Source organism: Misgurnus anguillicaudatus, chromosome 15, assembly GCF_027580225.2.
Source record: "Misgurnus anguillicaudatus chromosome 15, ASM2758022v2, whole genome shotgun sequence".
In the NCBI taxonomy this organism is placed as follows: Eukaryota; Metazoa; Chordata; class Actinopteri; order Cypriniformes; family Cobitidae; genus Misgurnus; species Misgurnus anguillicaudatus.
Genome location: NC_073351.2, coordinates 37,303,452 through 37,327,500, shown reverse-complemented (window position 1 = coordinate 37,327,500; position 24,049 = coordinate 37,303,452). Strand labels below are relative to the sequence as shown.

General features: G+C 39.4%; 2 protein-coding genes across 2 annotated transcripts in view; one reads left to right on the top strand and one right to left on the bottom strand.

The window, feature by feature from the left end:
* The window catches only part of bnc1 (basonuclin zinc finger protein 1), a 31,990-nt gene extending 17,502 nt beyond the window's left edge, over nucleotides 1-14,488 (bottom strand). The window contains exon 1 of the mRNA XM_055174303.2: nucleotides 14,315-14,488. The gene's annotated coding sequence lies outside the window, so the exon portion shown is untranslated. The remainder of the gene's footprint in view (nucleotides 1-14,314) is intronic.
* On the top strand, nucleotides 13,313-21,298 carry hdgfl3 (HDGF like 3). The gene is made up of 6 exons (XM_055174329.2): nucleotides 13,313-13,542; nucleotides 14,478-14,554; nucleotides 16,240-16,378; nucleotides 16,453-16,608; nucleotides 20,045-20,182; nucleotides 20,498-21,298. The coding sequence occupies exons 1-6, from the start codon at nucleotides 13,459-13,461 to the stop codon at nucleotides 20,525-20,527; spliced, it is 624 nt and encodes a 207-aa protein (XP_055030304.2). The 5' UTR covers nucleotides 13,313-13,458; the 3' UTR covers nucleotides 20,528-21,298.
* Nucleotides 21,299-24,049: the final 2,751 nt, after the last annotated feature.

The window sequence follows — 24,049 nt, the reverse complement described above, 5'->3', positions numbered from 1 at the left end:
GTGTGTGTCCATGTATGTGCACGTGTGTGTGTGTGTGTGTGTGTGTGTGTGTGTGTCCGTTTATGTCCACATATGTGTGTATGTACATGTGTGTCCATGTATGTGCATGTGTGTGTGTGTGTGTGTGTGTGTGTGTGTGTGTGTTTGGGCAGTAATTGGAGGCATGTAGATATTTCAAGCTGCTGCTCAGATGATTCATTTCAGACTCACTGGTTCAATCGTGTCATTCCACCTGACTGGTGAGCGTTTGTTGCCTCAATGCTACTTCATTGCTCTTATGAGGGATGTGCACTGACCAGCTTGTCATATGTACTACATCACAGCAGATCAGCCAGCCGGCCGCTCAATCACATGACTGCAGCCATGTCCACCATCTCATCTCACTATGGCCTGTTTTCACTTTTTTGTGGACATGTTTAGGCATCAATTTGTTTGATAGCATTTTCATGAACTACAAAAAGTTATTTTCTCGTATTAATTTATTGTACTAATTGTTACTCTATTTAGACACCAAACATTGGGTTTAGCCTAAAATGGGCAACATTTCCCTCTTGCTGAAATTATAAATAATAAACTGATGAATGTTATTGACTGTGCTGAACTCTATACCGAATCCTTGAAAAGAATATTTGATATTTTGTTTGAAATCTTGTGAACAGTGAAATATTTACTAGTGCCAGTGAGAAATGTCGAGTTGGACTATTATTGGATTGTTTCACACAGTCTGTTGAATTGAATGTCAATGCAAACCTTGTGGTGCAGTAACAGTGACACTGATGTTGAAGATTGTTGTGGAGATCTTCTGATCATTTAAGTTATCTTCTGAGTGTCCCAACATACTAAAGTCTCAAGGTACAGGTTTTTCTGTCCCTGTATAAAATGATATACAAGAGGAAAAGGTTACACTATGTCCTATTGAAAAGTGTTCAGAAATAGAGAGAGAAAGTTTAAGATCATCCACATTGTACAAGGTTTCTTACCTTTCTCTTTCCCCCTCTCTCTGTCTCTTGCTCTCCCCCTCCCCTCTCTCTCGGGCTGGCACTGAAGCTCTATATTAATCTGGAACCGCCCTGTGCTTTTTAACACAAAAAGCCCTTGCTCGGGGATCGTACAACTACAGTAGCTACTCACTTTTTTGTGTTTTTACATGGATTATTGATTATTTTCTGTCACCACCCCTGAATTGTGACATAATTACCACAATTAAATGGTACAATTTAAAAACACCAAGTAATTTCAACATATCAATGAAGTGATCAATGATATCAATGAAGATCAATGATTCGGCCATCCAATGCAGTTTTACCATAGTAAAAACAGAGTGAGTAAAACCTTTCAACTTGACTCCAAGTAAACAATAAATAAAATAAATCTTTAAGAACAACTAAAGCTGAACTTTGGATGTATACATATGTTGACGATAAAGATGGTTTATTTATCTATTTGTATATATTATACTGATCATGAAAAGATGTTTTATAAAAGTACAGAACAGAATATACAGGACATTATTAAAATTCAAAATAGTTATTTTGTGTTTTCAGGAAAAGGCAAAGAATTTCCCAAAATACACATTCCCTTATAATGCGTAATGATCTTGTGATGAACACGTAACAAATAATATAATGGGAAGTAATTAAACCCATCATGGTATAATAACATAACACATAAGAGCGATTCTGCAGTAGTGCGTTCAGCTCCCTTTTGGGGGAAAACATAAGGCGCTACTGAGTGAGTGGCATGTCTGTCCAAGACACAAAGTCAGCCCCGGTGGTAAGATTGGGGTAAGATTTGCCCCCATTCTCACAAACTGTGCAAACACGCTCTGTGCATCTGTGTTAAGCTTCAGCAGGAAGTCCCAGTTCCTGCCAACATCAGTCTTGTCACCCAAAGGTCACAAATATCCCAATTTATGGTCACCCGTGTTTTTACAGTAATACTATATACAACATCCTAGCAATGAGTTCCTGGTGTTATTTCTGGGAAGAGCTAAACAATGTTGATCATGTCTTGAAGTGAATATGTTTGAAGGGCCAATTTTGCAGTGCTGGACTGCACCTCATATGAAATCTGACCCTGCGCTACTTGCGCAACCTCAAACATTCCTTTACTGGACCTTCTGCAAGAGAAAAGTGACGCTTTGTGACGTATAACCTCGCATATAATTTCATCTGTGGTGATTATCTGACGTGATTAATCTGCATGCGCAAAAGGCTTCCTGGTTGTGGTTTGTTAACCTGCCTGATGAATGTGGAGAAAAGATCCTGAGCGTTTTCACTGAAAAAATTACGATCCCTTACAATTTTCTGTCGGAGACAGGCTCAGAGAAAAGATGCGGGTTTCGGAATGGTTGGAGGGGGTTAACGTGCGTTTGCATTAGTGTGTGTGTGTGTGTGTGTGTGTCGCATGGCCCATAGGGCTTTATATTAGAAGAACAGCTACTGCCTCCTGAGCTCTTACGCAGGATCTGGAGTGGCAGATCTCAATGTGAAGGCAAACCAGTGGCCACTAATAACATCTCCCTACCCACAAGGCTTTGCATCAGAAGAGATGCTCTGAGAGAAGCTGAGAGCTCTGAGCTCACGATTAGACAACGGCAACAAGCGATAGGAAATTCTCTATGGCAGCTGTGAGCTGCTCTCCGGCGTTTGCATTCTAATGATCTTCACGCCACGAAACTTTGAGTTTCAAACCATCTAGACTGTTCTCACATCAAGGTCAATGATTGCACCCATTAGCCCAACTGGGAGCAAAAATCCTGTCAGACATAGTGCAGAGACCGTGTTTACTAGTTGTTATAGCCTGTAAACCTCCGGTTCATGGTGTAATAGACAGTTCTGCATATGTTTCCTTCATTTAATAGCTTTCGTTTCCAGGTTTGCGGGCGCATTTTAAGATGGCGTTTCCCGCCTCTGTGGGGTCACTGCTGTGCCGGGCTACAGCCCCTCTGGAAAATATATTTTTCACTCTCATAGTCAGATCAAAGGGTGTACACACAGATCAAAGACCACAGACATGCATCTCAAGTCATATCAGTGTTGTTTACATGAATGCTAAAGGCACTGAAATCAAATAGATTTATTTGAAATATATATGTTTTGTGTCAAAGTGTTTTGGTGCCACTTTTGAAGCCAGGGTATAATTTTGAAATTTCAGATGATGGTGTCAAGCTTTAATGTGATTGGAGAAATAACTCGGAGTCTTTGCCTCTGACCAAGGAAACTAGAGAAACGCTCCAATCAGTTTTATCATCTTAAAATGCTTACCAGACTACTTCTTACATTTATATGCAAAATGAATCACAACATTCCAAATATCTGTAAGCACAGACATTCAACACTAGAACATCTCATGAGGCACACAACACAATGTCAGTGTGTGTATACAGTGTCTATGAACTGCATGATACAGCGCTAAACCGTAACATTTAGGGGCGATTTGCTGGACAGGGTTTAGATGAATACAGGACTAGGCCTTAGTTATTTTAGGACATTTAAGAAGTTTTTACAAACAAAACTTACAACAAACTGTACTGGTGTGCATCTTCAGACAAAACAATGCCACCGATATATGTTAAAATATGTCAGTACAAGCTGTTTTGAAATTAAAGTTGCTGAAAATGCATTTTAGTTTGAGACTAGTATAAGCGCTGTCCAGGAAAACGCCCCTAAATGTTGTAAGTCTAAATATATAAAGATTTACACAATAACCATTTAGAAGTCTATTTGAAAACACAGCAACCCTCATGCATGGATTTGGTTAAATGGTTTTGATCCGAACTGGAGATTATGTCCCAAAAATCTAGAAACTTATCATTTAAACTTAGACAAGCCCTAAAATTTGAAATTGTGCATACTTATTTTTTTTAATCAGCTGACGTCTTGTGATGAAATTATTATCATAACAATTGTAGTTCTTTCTTTCTCTTTCTGAAGTTTTGTTTACTATTTTATCATTTTAGAACATTTCTGATTGAATTATCAGATGACAATTAAAGGTATAGTTCCATAAATCTTCACACTAGAAAATTATTAAAACCAAATGAAATATTAAATGGAAATTGTTGCACAACTCATGATTGTGTTTTTGTGTGCATGCGTGTGATTGTGTGTTGGTATATGTGGTTTACGGGGATAGTTTATAATGACATGTTTATTATGCTATAATCACAGGAAGTGTCCCCATAAACTGAAGGTCTTAACAGTCAAACTAAATGGTAGTTTTTCATCGATTGAAGACTGCCAACAGGTTTTTGTGATGGTTGGGGTTAAGGACTGGGGTAGATTAGGGAAATACAATATACACTTTGTGCAGTATAAAATGCATTGCGTTTATGGAATTGTCCCCGTTATCCACATATGCCAACGTGTGTGTGTGTGTGTGTGTGTGTGTGTGTGTGTGTGTGTGTGTGTGTGTGTGTGTGTGTGTGTGTGTGCGTGCGTGCGTGCGTGCGTGCGTGCGTGCGTGTGTGTGTGTGTGTTGGAACAGATGTACAATGGCGTGTGGATGCCTGCAGCAGATCCGAACAGCCGCGTGCGATCAGCAGGGCAGAAGAGGTGACACATCACATCAGGTAAGTCTGTATGCCTGCCGTCTGTGTCACAGATGCATTGCATTCCAAGTCCACATGTTAACCTTGATTTAGCATGACAAGCACATAAAATGGTTTTCATGCCGTGTAACAATGACCCTTCTCACTGCATTCATCCACGGTGAATCTTCCGTTTGATCTGTTAACTGCATTATTTCTTAACCTCAACCTGACTCTATATCCCAACACAATCACAAGTCCACTTAACAATGACACCCAGACCAAACTCGTACCTATCCGACAAATTCAGCATCAGTCAACATCAAGTCCCGTTTTAGTCGCTCTCTTGCTACGTCATTTAAATGAAACTGAATTTGTCAAAAAAATAAAATCTTTTGTTATGCAAGATGCTTCTTTCTTACGTGAAACGATTAAAGCATACAGTATTGTACTCGGTTGCTATTGACCTTAAAAGTTACTGTGATTATTTGACCCACCGTGTGTCACTAAATGAATTTATCTCAAATGATCTGCATTGAAACAGCTATTTGTAGTAAGCCCACTTTTGCCGTGGTTTAGAATATTACAGCGTGATTTATATTTCAGCAGTTTGACACCTTGACATTTTGGCACTCCTGTTTTGAATTTCAGCATGCGTTTTGACATGTTTATATTAATAACATTGTGATCTCTGAAGGCCGTTGCCCCGGGCTAGAGCAATGAGTCTACCAGAGAAAGGCATTTCAAAAGGAATCGTAGAGCAGCAGAGGGACTCCTCGAATCATCGCTGATACTTTAGGCGGATAAAAATCCATTACAGCCCAGCAGCGCAGGCGGGGGGTTGGGGTGGACACAGTAAGAGCTGCTGCCGGTGGTGGGTGAACACGAGAAGTTTCACCGTGCTGTTCCATTAAGCATCGCATCAAGTAAAACATGTTGGGCTTTTTTATCTTAGACGAACGTTCCGTATTTGTTTTTTGTTAAAAAAAAAACAATCATCTGTGTTTCTTAAATCATTTGACTTGAGTTTTATTGGTGAGGAGCCACTGACAGGATGGAAGTGTTAGGGTGAGTAGATGGATGACATACTGAGAGAATATTACATTAGTATCAGACATGTTGAAATGTGACACATACGGCAGCAGATGAGATTATATTAGCACACTGCAGACTCGCATTAACGCGTGTGATTGAATGAAATGTGCCATTAGACACCAACACTATATGTCACGTGAAATCAGCAAAACGCATTTGATCCTCGCCGATATTCTGAACAAGAACGCATCGTAGATTGTGCTGTTAAACTGAGGAGAAGAAACAATAGCAAGATTCCTGCCACCCCGTTTCTCACCTAACAAAAACACTGGTGTGTCATATAAAAACTGTAAAATGAAGGACGGGACTAAATGAATTACTTCAAATCCTGTAACCGATTGATATACAGTATAGGTATATATATTTTTATCCGCATCGATCAGACCCTCTGCTGGGCCCAGTGAAAACCATCAGGACTTGTCAGAACCCATCACACACACTCGAGTAGACGCACCATGAGGATCGGGGATAATACGCACACTCACACGCTGCATTGCATCCGTAGACTCGCATCAATCTTTACTAAACTGAATCCATTGTAAATGCACATTACAGCAGATAGCATTTTTAACAAGAAAATGTTTTATAAGATAGAATTATGATTTTAATGAGGATCTTCAAAAGGACGTCTGTAAAAACACAGGACTGTTGAACTTACGATCGCAGTTACAGTCTAGTGGATATTTTCTGTGTTTGGTCAAAACTGATGGCTGTGACTGATCATTGTATGTATGTGTGTGTGCCCGTGTGTCTTCCCCATGGCCTCGCCTCCATCACAGCTCTACTAAAAACATGAGTCTGTGACCTCTGACTTTTGTGTTCTTGTAAACTCACTATCAGGAAGCTCCACACACAGTGAGTTTCCAGCACTCGCATCAATTCAGCTCAAAAGACACACAAATACAAAGTCAGACAAGTTCAGGATGAAAAGAAAAGATCAGGATGGCAGGATTGGAGGAAAAACGTTTTTAAAGTCACACCGCAGTCTTTCTGAAATGGAGCTTCTATTCAGCGGTTTGACACTCAAATCACGGCTCTGTTTACTGGATGAAGATCACAGTTATTCTTTTCACAAACTTCCATTCAGCGCAAAGAACTTTAACAGGTCCTATTGATCTGTATCATCTAGCTGAAGGTCAAAGTTCAAAAGTCGTATAGACCGCAATGTCTTCGTGCCATGTTTCAGGCAGTGTGTTATCGGGTTGCTATGGAAACGCAGTTATTGCCATGAGCTTTTAGAGCTAAAACCCTAGACTTATTTTTTAAGTGGTTCCCAATGGGAACAAAAGGTTTGAGGAGAGATATTTACACAACACAATGAGCTTTAAAACATCTCGTATAGAAGCTACGAAAGTGCTCGGCACGCCGAAATCTCTCCAGAACGATCAAAGCTTTAAATCATTCTGTCGACTATGAACGATGATTTTGACCGCATATTTAAAGTGTGATATGATTCTGATCTGCTCTCTCTCTCTCTGTCTGTTGTAATCAATCAAAGCAGGAATATTATAGCATCGGCGTGCCAAATATACAATATGATAATATTAACTATCTTTCTGAATGTTGCTGAAATTAATGTGTGCAATCTATCAGGTCACATAAATTCAAAATTCTTACCAATGACAAGCTTCCTTTAAATAGACAATAGCACTTTAGCTTCAAAGCTCTTAAATCTGTTAACATGTTTCAGAGCAGCTTGATTGGTCGTGCACTGTGTTAGCAGCGCAAAGGTTTTGAATGCCAGTGAACACACATACTGATGTATACATTGAATGCACTGTAAGTGGCTTTGAATGAAAGAGTCTGCCAAGTGTATATGCAGCATACAGGTGTTAGCTATAGTGAATATAAACAGATATGAACGCCACAAAATTCAAATGAAAAATCATTTATCATATCATGACTTTATTTTTAAAGCTTAAGCATTTCAAATAAATTATAATAGATTACAATCCTCTCTCGCTCACACACACACACACACACACAATAAAGAAAATGCATTAGAGAATATTATCTGTTGTCTCCTTCTGTTACAGCGTATGATTCAAGGACAGTTAGTAACAAGGTGTGTGCATGCGTGCGTTTTTCACATTGAGAAAACAGTGCTTTAGGCTACATACAAAGCTCTTGCTTTTCTTTTTACCCAAACTGCATGAATTGCAATGAATGCCAACATGATGTGGGGACATGAGTAACGCGTGTAAAAGCACGCTTGTCCCTACAGCTGGACTCGAGTGCCCAACACCGCTGATCTTGCCGTCATCATTTATTCATGATGTGCGCAGCTCAGCGTTCAACATCTTTACACAAATTGTGCCTGATCTCCCCGTTTAATAATGCATTGCGTGCTTTTTTGTTATGTTAAAAAGCTGCTTTTTGCTCTATTTGCAGGACTGTAATGGCGTGTGACATTCACTCCCTGAAGTCCTGCCTGTGGCCCGGAGACAGGAGCGCCGCTCGTGTGATTGACAAGGACATAGAGACGCGTGATCCCGCTCCGGTTTTTGAATTGGGAGACAGAAATGACAGCTGGGACTGTAACTTTGAACGAGACGATCGTGATCGCAATCCAGGAACGCAAGACAATCTTGCGCTAAAAGTCTGAATTATTTATCAGCACTCTGGCTTCAGGAAGCAAACTTTTTTTTTTAAATCACTTCTATGCACCAATAATTGTCCTGGTTTTGTTCGGTTTAGAGGTGAATCTGCTTTCGTAAAAAGAAACCAATGACATTGCAGGATCATTTCTCATGGTAGTTGAATCATGTAAAGGCCCAACAGTCTAGACACACCTGTTTTTTCACTTAAAAACACAATTCCTAAAGTGTACCTTTTCAAGCATTGATTGCTCATCCGCTCTGTAACATCGAAAAAAAAGCCCTAAAAACATCCAATTCCCTGTACTGCGAATGATTAAAAGTAAGATGCTTCACCATGCGTCATTTACGTCATGCGTTAATACTTTTCACTTTTTTGATATGTAATCTGGAGAATGTACAAACTTTACAAAACATTTATCTTTGCCAACACTATCAAACTGGACAGCAGCCAAAACAGCTGCGGTACAATGTCATCCAACGTCTTGTTTTGGGCTTAATGGTTCACTTGGCTGCTTCAGATGACCGTTTTCACATTACACATCACAGAAAACTTAAGCTTTCTCTCATAAGGACAAAAGGATTAGCTGGGCAAGGTAAACCTTGATACTCTGTGATGACGACAGTCAGTGCAGTGGCTCTATTTTAATGAATTCTAGTACAGCACGGCCCTCCAGTGCAGGAAAGTAAGCACCTGTCATGTGCCGAACGAAGTGTTAAGTGCACAAATTGTGGAGACAAGTCGGCTTTTTCCGCAGGGCTAGGTATGATTTTGGGTTTTGGGTGGCAGTAGCTGAGGGGATCATGCAAGCGTTATTTACTGGATGTCAGCCTCATTTCCCACAATGCAGTCTGGCTCTGTTACACACGTTAAGGGGACTGAAATTCCTCTGTCATGCCTGCAGGGCCGCTGTGGCAAAACAATGAAAAATCAAAAAGAGAAACATTAAGATCATTTATTCAGGCTGTGTGTGTGTGTGTGTGTGTGTGTGCGTGCGTGCGTGCGTGCATGCGTGCGTGCGTGTACGTGTGTGGTCCTCCTCTGGCCACACGCTAATGCGATGGTGCTGCCTGCGGTTCAACCCTGACACATGCATGAAACTAACCCCACAAGAAAGCAGATGCAGAATGGTTTGTTAAGTGTAAAAATATGGTTTTTATTCAGTGTAACATTTAATCGCTCAGTCACAGTTATCAGGTCTGGGGCATACTGAAGGTAAATCCTTGTTCAACAGATGTGCTGGAAAGGATTCAAATTCAGTTTTATTGATTAGTTTCAGTCAACATATGGTTTTATCAGAGATAATCATCTAGTAATGTGCTTCTGAAATGAGACTCACTTCCTAAAACTAAACTATTGTTACTCATTACTCAGGGGAAGTCACACAAATCAGGTAAACAAGTTACAGCTGGTTCAAAACTCTACTGCAAGAGTACTTACTCAATCTAAAAGGTATGACCACATAAGTACGATTTTGGCATCTTTACACTGGTTAGCAGTTAAATATCGCATACAATGTAAAATAGCCTATTAATAATCACCTACAAAGCCTTAAACGGCCTAGCACCCTCATATCTTAAAGAATTACTATCAAAATACAATCCATTAGGTACACTGCGATCACAAAATTCTGGCTAATTAATTATCCCTAGAATATCAAAAGTATCTAAAGGTGGTAAATCATTTTCATATCTAACCCCTAAGCTCTGGAATGATTTACCAAATAATGTTTGAGAATCAGACACAGTCGATCAATTTAAACCAAACTTAAGACATTCTTCTTTAACAAAGCATTCACATAAAATGTCAAGTAAATGTACCTATACTGCAATAGTTAGTTTGTCCAAAACAAAGCATTCACATAACTCATTTGGGTAATATACTTGTGCCGCAATAGGTAGCTTGTCTGGAACCGAGCGGATTTTAAACCAAAATACTGTATGACACTTGCATTACATGTGAACAGACCCTACGCTAATAGGATTCTGTTTTTCTCTCCCTGTCTCGTCCTCGACCCCGAGGACAATGAGACAAACAGACCCAGTTCCTGATGCTGTGAAGGTCATCACACCACTAATCTACTGGCTGCCCTACACCGTGATGCCCAGCCGATGCCTGAACAGCGACCACCGGCTGAACCCGTTTCATTTCCCTATCTTATTTATATAACTAAATATATATGTATCTCTCTCAAGGGTTTTTCTCCTCCTAGGAGTTTTCTCACCGGGTTTTTCTCCTATGGGGTTTTTTCATCCCATGGAGAGTCAGACAACATTGTCTTAACTTAGCATTTTCCTGTATATGTTACATTATTACTACGCTCGCTTGTATGGTTTATTCTTAGCCGCTGTATTCTGCTTCTTATATTATCTATCGATTTTTCTGTGTTTTCCTTTACATCTATTCATGTAAAGCTGCTTTGAAACAATTAACAATTGTGAAAAGCAATATATAAATAAAAATGAATTGAATTGAATTGAATGGAGAGTCAATGGGGCTGTAGTCACTGGGTGACAGGGCTATAGTATTTCTGGGTGTCATCTGTATAGCTGTGGTAAGCAATTTGGTTCTTCCTCATTATTTGACCAATTGGGAGCAAATACAAATTAAACAGAAGCGGTGCTTCAATAAATACTATACACATAAAGAAAATCGGCCGATATATCGTTGCCTGGCTTTTTTTACTCCCTAATATCTGTATCAGCATTGGCAAAATAAAACCACATCGCTCCCGGTCTAAAGCAAACAATAACACTCATCTGGGTACTACAAGTCTTCTTACTAGCTGCAGTTCAATACCTATGGATGAATACAATATAAATATTAGGGCTGTGCAAAAAAAAATCGATACAGCTAACTATCGTGATACATTTTTCCACTATAGTGTGACGATATTTCAATCTCAACTAGCGATATTTTTAAAACCCCCCCTCTGTGTGTGTCAAACGACCTCATCCGCTACTGCTGTAGTTGTCACTGTCCAGTGGTCTGTCATATACGGCCAGTTAGCGGGAGTGAGAAAATGGAAGAAAATGAAGCATTTTGGCTTAAAAGGGGGGGGGGGGGGTCAGCTCTATCTTTTTACATTTTTGATTAAAAAAAAGAAAAAGTATTGCAATGTATTGCAACATGCAACGTATTGTATCGATGACTTATGTATCGTGATATGTATTGTATCATGAGGCCCTTGCCAATACCCAACCCTAAAAAATATGCATAAGGAGTAATATATGTGAGATGGTTTTTTAGAAATGAATAAACTGTATGTTCAAATTGTCTGGACTTTGAACTAGTTTTAGCGCATATTTGCTTACCGGGATTAGGACCCAGGTTTCCCTTATATAAGGTTTACTTTTCTAACAAATGTACTAATAAAACATATCAAATAAAAAATGTTGTGTCTACATATTTACTCGTTTAGCAACTTAGAAGTGGGAAAATGTACAGCCAACCAGGTTGTTATCACAAATAAATCCCTTCAGTGATATCACCCTGTTGGGATTCTGCCTAACATGTCTTAACATACCCATACACCTAACTGTGATCATTACTTACTAAATTATGAATCTTTCTCGACTATATTATTAATCAAACATGGACTTAAATTGATAAGAGCAAACGTTGGCGACCACAGGTTGCAACTAATTGCGGGCTGCAACAAGCAAATATGCTGGTTCATCTGGCGGAGCAAAGTATATAAAGTAAGAGTAGTTGGATCAAGATTCAACCTCGCCCCTGGATGCCGTGTTCTGCAGTAAGGACCATCTCAACTATTTGGCTCTTGGAGCTCAAACTCAATAATTCTACCACTGGGGGGAGCAATGTTACCAGAAATATGACTCGTGTTTCACATAAACAGGGGTAAAAAAAATCACATTTAGCCTATTTAAATATTCGCAAAAATAACACTTAATTGCCCCTAACATAATTACATTTACATGAGTATATGCAAAAGGGTTAGGTTTTTTTTATTATTATTTTTTAAATGGGTTTCAATGAAAAAAATCAAAAATAGCTTCTTCATGAAAAAGACTTGAACTCTTCTGAGGAAGCTGGTTAAAATCCTGACAACTCGCTGTTACATGAATAGAGCTATTAAGTAAATACTATGTTTCAACTGGAAAAGAAAGTTTGATAACACATTGATTGTGAGATCAGTATCCAGGGAACACACATACGGATTCTTATAGCATCTGCTATATGCATAAATGCAGTTACATACATTATTGTGGGTTCATCTCGATTCAGTTTTCTGAAACTGTCCTCAGTTGCGCGCATAAAGTAATAAAGTCTCCAACACCACCTAGTGGAGCACTGCGAGTAATACAAGCAATAGACTCCTAACAAATTATAGTTTGGGCATTTTCTTGAGTAACCTGCACAGAAATCTAATGTACTTACATATATTTAAAACACACAAGTTTGTATATTGCAATATATCAGATTTCTATGAGATGCCAGGGATGTGGAGCTCTGAGAGTTAACTTCCTGCATATCTCCATATTTTACTTTCAACACTGCTAAAAAAACTCTAGTGGCTCATTGCTCAAGTTCACTGACTTGATCAGAGATGTGTCACAATAATAAAGAGTTTGCAATTATTAAAAAAGCAAATGTATATTCTTCTGAAGTCTTTATAATTTTTACCTGATTTTAACTTTACGTTCCTGAAAATAATACTTTTGTTTTCTCTATTGTCTGTTTGCATTTGTGAGCAGATGACCCTGAACATTGAGTCTGCTATTGATGTACATAATAACATACTGGTGACATGGTAACTTTAGACTTTCTGAAAATGCATTGGCAATGACTTTCTATTTTATTGCATAGCTAGTGTTCATTCTTTAACAAAAAAAGCGTGAAATACTTTAAATAAATAAAAATGTCCTAAAACTCAAGAAATGTGCAGTTTCAAAATCCTTTATTTCTCAACAGCATGAACGCGTGTCTATTATCGACTTAATATAAACCAATTGCTAATTCAAGCAAGAAAATCAACTTAAAAAATAATAATAATCTTGAAATAAAACTATATGATGTCCTGATCCTGCCATGGGAGATTCGGGCTGTAGTGCTTGAGTAATAAAGAGGAGTTTCTTCAGGCCTTTAATCGTCTTTCATTATTTATTTCCTTATTAACCGTGATCAAAACATTGATGGTGGATCGCGGGCGGCTGTGCTCGAGACCCGCGGAATAACGTGCGTTATTTTACATCTATCGCGTGTGTGTAACGATGGCTCGCCCACGGCCACGGGAATATAAAGCTGGAGATTTAGTTTTCGCCAAGATGAAGGGATACCCGCACTGGCCGGCGAGGGTGAGTTTGAGCAACAGCAGCAGCCGAGCGCAGTGGCGGGGAGGCCGGATAGAGGAGCAGAGCGCGGCCGCTGCACATACGCACACCTCCGGCGGAGCGCGAACGGCTTCATCTGCGTACAAAGACGGCAACGAGCGGCGGGGAAACGCGTGTGCTTTTCGGTGTGATACGAACGCGTCACCCTGTTCTCGTCGTTTAAGGATCGAGGTTATTTTTAAAGGTGTTTAAATGGCGGAAATTCTCCGTTCAGAGTGTTGTTTACATCACGCGTATAGTGGATTTATGTGGATGTGCGCGGGTGAAAGGTTGTTGTTTGGGCCGCGTGCAGCATCCGCTCGGCCGCGCAGTTCTGAAACGGATCCGATCTGAATGTTGCAATGAACTCAAAGATCCATTTATAGCGACGTCTTTGTTTAAATTGATGCGGGCCCAGGACAGTGTTTGACTACGACCTCGAGTTTTTACACCATAAAATCAACATAGATGAATCTCAGAATAATTCAGTAATTTCAAGTAAAAGTTTTGAAGAAAATGCCTAGCCTACTGTATATGTCAATTGAAATGGGGCAAAACAAATCGGTTAGGTCCATAGGGTGCAATTTCACCACAAAGAGTGAAACCCAAAAGCAGGAATGTTCTACAGATGTGTCAAGAGTTGATCTCTATGCAGAGAATTATTATTTCATCATGATTAAATGACAAACATTCAGAATGATATTTACTGCAAACAGGGTTCGTTTCTGACATGGACTCATATGATGAAAATACTCACCCTCGTGTTGCTCCTTTTCTAATTGTGTCTTCAATTCAAGTGGACAGTGACTGTCACAGTCTTGCAGAGCATCGCTATAAATGGATCTGTTTTGCAGACAGCAACGTGAGGGTTCAGTTTTAGATGAACTGTCTTGAACACATATCTAATCTTCTGATTGTAGATTGATGAGTTGCCCGAGGGTGCAGTGAAGCCACCTGCTAATAAATACCCCATCTTCTTCTTTGGTACCCATGAAACGTAAGTCAAAGTGTGTGCAAAGTGCATGGTGATGAGATTGTTTCGTGGAAAACCTAATTATTGTAAACGAGAACCTTTTCATCAAGAAATGATTCTATCATTTTGGATCAGTAAGTTTTGTGTGCGGGTGTTGGACATGTATAAATAATAGGGGTGTGACGAGACACTTACTCCACGAGACGAGACATAAGATTGGGTTCACGAGAACAAGAGAGATTTTTACACTTTTTAAGAAATCCTCTGATAAAATATATGAATGTGAAACAGAAATAACATAATTTTTAAATCTAATCTCGGACTGTCCCAAAACTTTTTTGCTAATTGATTATGAAGTAATTCGATATTTTTTGTAATACAAAATACACCTCAATAATAATAATAATGCAATAATAATTGATTCAAAAGCATCAAAACCAACTAAACACATTACATTAAAGGGACACTCCACTTTTTTGGGAAAAATGCTAAGTTTCCAACTCCCCTAGAGTTGAACATTTCATTTTTGCCATTTGGAATCCATTCAGACGATCTCCGGGTCTGGCGCTGGCGCTTTTGGCGTGGCTTGGCGCAGTCCATTGAATCTGATTGGTCCATTGGAGTCGCGCTCAAAAATAACCAAAGAGTTTCAATACTTTTCCTATTTAAAACTTGACTCTTCTGTCGTTACATCGTGTACTAAGACCGACAGAAAATTAAAAGCTGTGATTTTCTGAGCAGATATGTCAGGAACTATACTCTCATTCTGGTGTAATAATCAAGGACTTTGCTGGTGTGGCGTGGCTGCGGGAGGCGCGGTGATGTTGCACAGTGCTGAAATTAGTCCCCTGCTATTGAAAGTAACCATGGGTACTATTTTTGGGCAGTGCGTGGGATCGCTGCGCCTGCCGCAGCTATGTTGCATCGGCAGAGTCCTTGATGTTGTGCCGGAATGGGAGTGTAGTTCCTGACGTGTCTGCTCGGGGGATCACAGCTTTTGGTTTTCTGTCGGTCTTGGTGCACGATGTTGCTACAGAAGAGTCAAGTTTAAAATAGGAAAAATGTCAAAACTCTGGTTGTTTTTGGCACGATGCTAGTGGTCTGGTCGGATTCGGTGGATTGTGCTGGGCTGTGCTGGGGGTGCCGGCGCCACACCCGAAGATCATGGATTTCAAAACTGTAAGAATCAAATGTTTAACTCTAGGGGAGCTGGTAAATGAAGCCTATGTAATATTATGTATTATAACAAATGCCTGCAGAGGGCGCCAGCAGACTCACTAATGTTATCTTTACTTTCACTTTAGACGGAGAAAATGCATACTTTTAGCCAAACAATGTTTGAAATGATTTAAATCTTTAATATTTTTCCAATACTTTACAACAGAAATGATACATCCACTGTGATTCTTGATCAAGAACATGCAGACAGTAAATCATCATCTCAGAGTAAGGGTTTAATCTGCTGAAACTGATCAACAGACAAACACAATGCGCATCTCAGACTTTATATGTGTTCTCAAACAATGAGTTCTGGAAAATGTTTTGCCACAAACTCAACTTTATGCTGATATCAGCAGACCGCATTTCACCTCCATGTCATGACATAATTCATTTCACAAGACGTATTTTACATCAGGCACGTGATCTTGCCCCCCCCATAATAAATAACTAATAATCAGATGGCATGCGTGTGCTTTTTCTTCTTTTAGTGCCTTCCTGGGCCCCAAAGATCTGCTGCCATACAAGGAATATAAAGAAAAGTTTGGAAAGTCAAATAAGAGGAAAGGATTTAATGAAGGCCTGTGGGAAATTGAAAATAATCCTGGTGTCAAATTTACTGGTTACCAGGTGAGTTTGACAGTATTTGTATGGTCATCTGATCTGAGGTCATCTGATCTGAATCTGTGCATGTTTGTGTTTAGGTCATACAGCAGCAGCAGAGCTCATCTGAGACAGAAGGGGAAGGTGGGAATGCTGCTGATGCAAGCAGTGAGGGTGATTCTGTTGGTGAGGAAGATGAAGGAAAGATGAAGAGTGACAAGACGGGGTCCAAGCGAAAAAAAAGTGCAGCCTCCAAGGTATCTGACGTTTTAATACATTTTGTGAGATTTGGAATTAGCAAATGTTTTCTGTCTTTTCTTTGTTTTTCCTCTGTGCTTCAGTGCATTTCTCAAATCCAAACTAAATGTTCAGCCTCCACATCATCTAGTCACTTGTGTGAGTCATAAATGCCATTTAGATTCTTTCAAAACAAACTGCTAATGATTTGATTTATTCAGGCATTTGTGTGAAGTGATTAGCTTGTAACTATGCTATCAATTTCTCCTGTCATATTAACTGGTTCTCTGTTGAGTAGTCTACCCCTCAAAATCAACTAGGCATTAAGGGCTCGTTATAGTTGTGCGTAAGTCCTACAGCATAGCCGCAATGGGGTAGGTTACGCGTCGGTTTTCATTTATACTTTTGCGTCGTCTTCCGCGTCAATGTGCAAACACACATGCAGACCGCTGCTAGGCAGTATCCACAGTAACAGCATGACCACCAATAAAGAAGCAGCTTGGCAAGTTTAACTCACAAATGAAAAAGAAACAGCAACTTGTTGTGTATGATTTTAGATGACCAGCAGTGATGGAAGTAAATAAACAGCGACTAACGTTGCAGTTTGAGTTAAATCACTCATCAACTTGGTCCATCTTTGTTCTCATCGTCGCAAACGGAAATACCTATGACGCCGTTTTTTTACCTGACGTGGGGGTTCTGGTGGACCAATCACAACGCTTGCGGTCCACATAGAACTGCTGTGCTGTTAAAAATTTGTTGAGGTGCACGTCAAGCTAAGCAGAGGCTACGGATAACCTACGGCGAAGCTACGGTGTATACCTTACGCAAGACTACAATTTGGACTTTAGTTCATTGCATATAAGTCACCCTTAAAGGAAAAGTTCACACAAAAATGAAAATTCTGTCATAATTTCATAATTTCTTTACCCTCATGTTGTTCATAACCGGTATGAATTTCTTTATTCTGTTGAACACAAAAGAAGATATTTTGATGAAGAATAGTAAGCACACAGTTGACAGTACCCACTGACTTCCATAGTAGGAAAAACAAATACTGTGGAAGTCAATACGGTGCAATCAACTGTGTGCTTATCATCATTTTTCAAAATAATATACCGGCAGTTCTGCCTATGGGTTATTTTCCATGTTTGCCGGTCTAATTGAGCTGTTTTTTATTTTGTTCCTGTATCACAGGTGTCTCCAATGTTACCGTCCTGCAGATTTTAGTTCCAACTCCAATCAAACCCAGCTGAAGCAGCTAATCAAGGTGTTCAGGGTTGTTTGATAATAACAGACAGGTGTGTTGGAGCTGAAGTCTGAAGGACGGTAGCTCACCAGGAGCAGAGTTGGAGACACTCTTTTAAATTTCTACTGTTGGAATTGAAATATGCTGTGCAGAATCAAGTGCAGCATTGTCTTTTTTTTTTTATTAATGTCATCAAAACATCAGGAAATTTTGACACCTGTATCTGTGTACTTTGTTATATTGACAGCATGACTAAACAGTTCGACTGTCTTCGTCATGAACATGAACTCAAGGACTTTTCGTTCTGATGGCACTAATTGAGAAAATACCTACTTTTGAGAGATGTAGGTAATCCATGATGTGGTGCTGTTTCTATGCATTTGCAAATGTTAAGGATGAGTTAAGAAATGTACTAAAGCAACTGAGGAAAAACTGTGTGTGTCATTTACTTTCAGGATGCTGAGATCAAACTTGTTGAATTTCATTTAATTTGTGCCCATCTCTGTGTAAGGAAGAAGGAATGGCAAATGCATGTTTTGTTATATACTATATTCTTAAAAAGCTTGGGACCTGAACTGCTTACATCACTTTTGGGAGTCCTTGCTTAGCAACAGTGGTTGCCTAGCAACTGAGTCCCACATCTTCACGTATGCAGCAAAGGTTACTCTGCTCCCTGAACATATTTAGTGTGAAATGTGACATATGCAGCAACATGGTATATCTTGTTATAGGAAAACAGTAATCTGATAACACATTTCTTCAGCAGAGTAAAGCCCTTTTTACACAGACATTCCAGAAAATGCAGCCGGGATTTTTTTGTTCATTCACACTGCCAATGATTTGCGGGAATCTGTGTTTGCCTTCACGCAGATAAGGTCCCGGAGAGACACGTGACCTGTTTAAAGTCCTGCTCGTTCTTCTCCGCACTGTCTGAAGTTTTGCTTATTATTTATTATTTCTCTCGCCAGAAACCACTCGCGTGCGTTTTTGAAGCATGTGACGTGCCGTTCTGTGCTGGTGAATGATCTCAGCTTCAGAGTGGATATTTCACGAGCTCCTTGATCTCTGCTTTAATCCAGTTTGCAGTCATTTCTCATCATGATTGTTAATGTGCAAACCCTCATTTTGAGGAGCTGAACGATATATCTTGTTGGGATGACGCGTGGGCATTTTTGTTTATTGAGGTATAATTCTGGTGTTTGGCACTTTGGGTCTCATTTCTGGTTTGTTTTGGGTGAGCTGCAGTGATGGACACTGAAATTTTGACGGTGGGTCGTCTTGACTTTTTGACTCGTCTCTTGACTGCTTCAGGGTGGAGGTCGGTGGTCATGCACGGGCATGTCATTGGAACGGCACTTAACGTTCATTTTCAAAATATAGAGCGGAAATATTTACGCGGTTGTGAGGTATCTGAAAAAATAGTTCCAATATAGCATATACAACGGATTGAAATCATACATTGCGCTGATATATTTGTTTTTAATCATCAATGAACACCACAAACCACTCGGTGAGTAGCACAGTTTTGGAAATGAACGTTGAGTGTTGTTTTGATGACATGTTTGTGCATGGTCATTGATTTCCGTTCTGAGGCAGTCGGGAGACGGGTCGGGGAGTCAAGACACGACCCATTGTCGGGGTTTCGGTGTCCATCACTGTAGTTCATCCGGGGCGGACCAGAGGTGAGACTCAAGGTGTTAAATACCAGAATTATCCTTTAAGCTGAAATGAGCATGTGAGGCGATATTCTTTTATGCTGCTGATGAATAAACTCCGCTTCAGTGCGGTAAGTGACTGATATCTGCGTCAGTCCAGTTTGCTGACATTTCTCATCGTAAATGTTGATATGCATGTAAATCTCTCATTTTAAAGAGCTGAACCATAATTTTATTGTTGTGATGACACGCGCGTCCTCACTCACTACGACACACCCGTTACGGCATTGTTTCGGCATGTTGTTCACACAGAGGGTTTTCCGTATATCTTACTAGGTCCTCTTTCCAGGAGCGATCCCAGAAAATTTACGGGACGTGTATGTGTTCACACAGAGGCTTGTCTGGCAATTTTTATGGATACTGTCTGGGACCAAAGTGCTGTGTGAATGAGGTTTTAGAGAGATGATTACAGTACAACAGTCAAAGAGACCCAGTTTCCATCATACCACACCTGAAATGAGTAGCGCTGAAGCCAGTGTCAAATTCTCTTAGATGTCATCTAAGCTGTCCAGGAAATGTTCGGGAGATCTGGAGAAGGACGGAAAAGATCCTGAAGGGAAGAGCGGCTTGGAGTCTGTTGACCATGACAACAACATCCAGAACTCTTCGGACAAAACATGCAGTCAAGGGGTGAGAACATATCGCGTTTCATTGCAGTGTAAAGGGGAATGTTATGTTAGGGTTAGAAAAGTAGGTAACTGATGATGATGCTGATAATAATAATAATGATGAAGAACCTTTTATCTTGATAGGTTAGTTACAGTGTAATAGAATAAATTCATAAACAGTTTGTATTGTTAAATGACTTTATAACCTGGGACTGAGTCCTAACAGTTTTATAATACCAGAGGAGCTTGTAGGTGCAATATGGTCCTATGGTTAGGGAACATGTTGCTTGAGACGTATACCTCTGAAACCACTGTCCACTGCCTTTCTGTTTTTCAGCAAAATCTGTCTGTTCGGGAGGATCGCTAGATGATCGTTGGACTGTTCATCGTGGTCCATTTGTTAAATCGCCGATGTACATTTTGTCATTGCCATTTCCTTATACTGAATGCTTGCAAACATCCACACATTACTTTTTGTCCACAGACATACAGTACAAAACAATAATGCATAACACAAAAGTTTCATTCATTTTGTGGGTTTTTACAGAAACTAGAATCACTTCCTCAATGCCGTTTTGAATTTAGATTTGCTTCAGATTTCCTCCCAGCGCTGGGCACTTTTTTACATTCTAAGAATCATAATAGATCTGACAGGTGATCTGATGTTTGTCTCAAAATCATCATGGCTATTTTTCAGTTTTTTTATGTGTTGAAAGTGCCACGTTCTGTAACTTTCTGTAGATTTGATTTGGCTGTAGAATCTAGAAGCTCTGTCCTATAATCCCAACTCATATCTGTTCTGTGTCAGTGAGCTTTGCTCTTTTTCTAGTGGCATGTTGACTTATATCTTCATTGCATAGTTCACGTTTCACCTGTTGGTAATGTTTTTCTGTTAGCATTGAGTACGTGATCTTTTCTTGATTTGTTACATTTATACAAAGAATATATTCTATTTATTTTGTGCATAGTAGATGACACAAACATGCTAAAGTCATCAATGTACATTTCCCTTTCATTTTTATTACCCTCATAAATTGGGATTTTCATTTAGCCTTTTTTAAAGTTTGTAGCTACATGTATAGTGTTTCTTCCTGTTTATTGACAAGACTTTTACAGAATAAACTCATTGGAATGCAAATGTGATCAAATATTCATTTCAAACCAATATTTTATTATGATTAGGTTAAGATTCATGATTATTGGGTGGTTTCTGGAGATCCAACCCCGATTGTTTTTTTAAAGCCCTGATTTTTCTCAAATGGATTCATTCAGGACACTTATCTGGCAGCGTGTAGCATTGGTACATTGCCACGCCAATAAAAACAAAGGAGAAGTTGGAGGATTATTCATAGAAATGCTAAATCTTCTGACAGAAAACATGAGTTCAAATTGGTCATTATTACATTATGATCTATTATTACTGTGAAAGTGTATATTTATAGTTCTGTGGTGTAAATACTGTAAAAAGTCCCGTCATTTTATGAGCTGACTGGTGTGTTATAACATTCAGCCGTTGTTTTGTCTGAAGATGCACACCTGCAATGTTTTTTGTAAGGTATGTTTGTTTTAACATAACCAAGGCCTATAGTCCTAACTTAATCCAGGAGCTGCCCATGTATGTTAGGGTTTCCTGCAGCACTTTGCAGTTCGGGCGGCCCGCGTAAGATGGGGAACCCTCACCGCCTTAACTAGGTCGTCCAAAAAAAAGAATCTGCACAAAAGGGCTTCAAGTGCATCTCGGAGAATAGCGCACACACACTGCGAGCGGGCACGCGCGTCACACGACCGAATGAGAGAAAGAAAGAGACATTAAGGGACATGGGCAGATGCAAATGCCAGAGGGGCCGGGTCATTTTTTATGTGGGCCGGTGAGATTTTCTACATATAGAGGTTACGCGGATGCAGTAGCGAACTGGTCATCTGGAGCCATGAGAGTTTTCACAATAGGCTGCATGGCAATGTGCGCCGGTTTGCTTTAATGCACGTAAGTTATAGAGTAATGTTAATAACCATTACAACACTGTGTTTTTTATTTGGACCCACTTGTAACTCACTGCTGTCATTTCTGCCTCCTTCAAAACACACAGTCGCTTAGTGCAGTGATCTAACAGCGCACATCAGTGCCAAAATGTTGACAAATCAAAATTAAAGTTTCTGTTCACAGAAGCTGCAGCCAATTGAATTACACCACCGAGCAAGAATTTTTTAAGAGCAAGAAGGTTTTAAGAAGTGTTTCTTAAGACAAATGCAAATTTCAGCAAATCACATTACAGAGCTGAGAAGCATTCCGACCAATTAAATGAAAGAAGGCGGGAGTTTATGCTCAGTATGGTTGAGTGTTTGTATAGTGCTTTACACATGAATGCATATTGTTTCAAAGCTATTTTACAGAAAATGCGTCCTTATATTAAAAAAATACAGATAATTAGCAAACCCAGAGATACAAACTACTTAACTTTAGATGATTTTTGCCATTTTAATTTAAAAAAATTAAATTTAGATTATTTGCTATGTAACGCTATTGCTGCAGTGACTGTCAGTCAAGCAAATAGAAACAACAGATGTTTATAGCATACAGTATAAGATAAAGTATGAATGTGTGTATATTGTGGATTAAATAAGAATTTACGAGAGGCCAGAACTGTTATCACATGTAATAAAATGTCTTTACATTTTGTTAATAAGATTTATATATGTTATATTTAGTATTTAATAAATAATTGTCAAATGTAGAGCCTGTAGTCTATCGCACAAGGAAGCACCCCAACCACAATAACCCCCCGCCACAAACCCTAACCCCCTTAACTAACACATTTCCTGCGGGACACCTAACCCTGTATGTATTTGCCTAGCTGAATATATAAATGCTTGTGTGTGATGATTTTCAGTGTAAATTGGGAGAGAAAAAGCATCAGGTGAGAAAGTGCACAGATTGTGCACAGACAAGTTATATTGGCAAAACAGCCAAAAAATTCAGTGGGGTAACTAAAAAATTCTGCCACAACACATTTGTTAACATTAAAATTAGAATATGTTTCCCATTTTTAGGTGGCAGGAGTTATCTTGTCCTCATAATCAATCATGAAGTTAATATGATCAATTAAAGGCATCATATTAAACTAGACATGCCTTTCATCTTATGAAAATGGTCCTTAAAAGCAGGGCTTTGACCACCCTACATTAGCAATAATACCATAAACAGCAATGTAAAAGCACAGCGAAACGATATCATTTTATGAACTAGGGTTAAGTGCTTTAAGAGTTCAGCCATTAGAATGGGCACGCATGGAGCTCTGCAGTCTGCACTTCAAAGATCCTCATTTCAACATGACTGCCACCAGAGGGCGCTGTTTGTTCTGTAATTACTCGATCATCAGTGGTCTCTAATTCTTTCCTGAGAGTTCACCTCCAATCTGCAACGACTATAACATTGAGTGTATTTTACAGTATTAAACACGTATTTATAACGTTTTCATCAGGCTCTGGATACCTTATAAAAATAACACAAAGAATGGCCTTCTCAGCTAGCAGAGTTGCAACTCTTGCCTCATCAGGACAGGGTGTTCAATGCATCACCATTTCTGTTTAAAAAACGTTTTGTCGGGCTGAACGCAGCCCAGCTGTAGTCTCCAAACCGGGTGCTACGTGACATTTTACTGGATAAGGGTAGCAGCAGAAAGAGATTAAATAAGGTAATAGCAATTTAAAATGGAGTAAAGTCACATAGATGAGAAGTATTTACAGTAGCAACAATAATTTAAGATGACTGCATGAATGTATTAAAAACATATAACGGTGGTAAAAGTAATTAAAGTGACTTATTCATTTACATTCAGTCATTTAGCAGACGCTTTTCATAATTGGTAATGAAGGTAGTACACAGTATGTG

Excerpts from the sequence above, each read along its gene's own strand:
- hdgfl3 (XM_055174329.2), top strand. The coding sequence starts at position 13,459 with ATGGCTCGCCCACGGCCACGGGAATATAAAGCTGGAGATTTAGTTTTC. Across the intron at positions 13,543-14,477 it reads ACCCGCACTGGCCGGCGAGG|ATTGATGAGTTGCCCGAGGG; the intron begins GTGAGTTTGAGC and ends TTCTGATTGTAG. Across the intron at positions 16,379-16,452 it reads TCAAATTTACTGGTTACCAG|GTCATACAGCAGCAGCAGAG; the intron begins GTGAGTTTGACA and ends GTTTGTGTTTAG.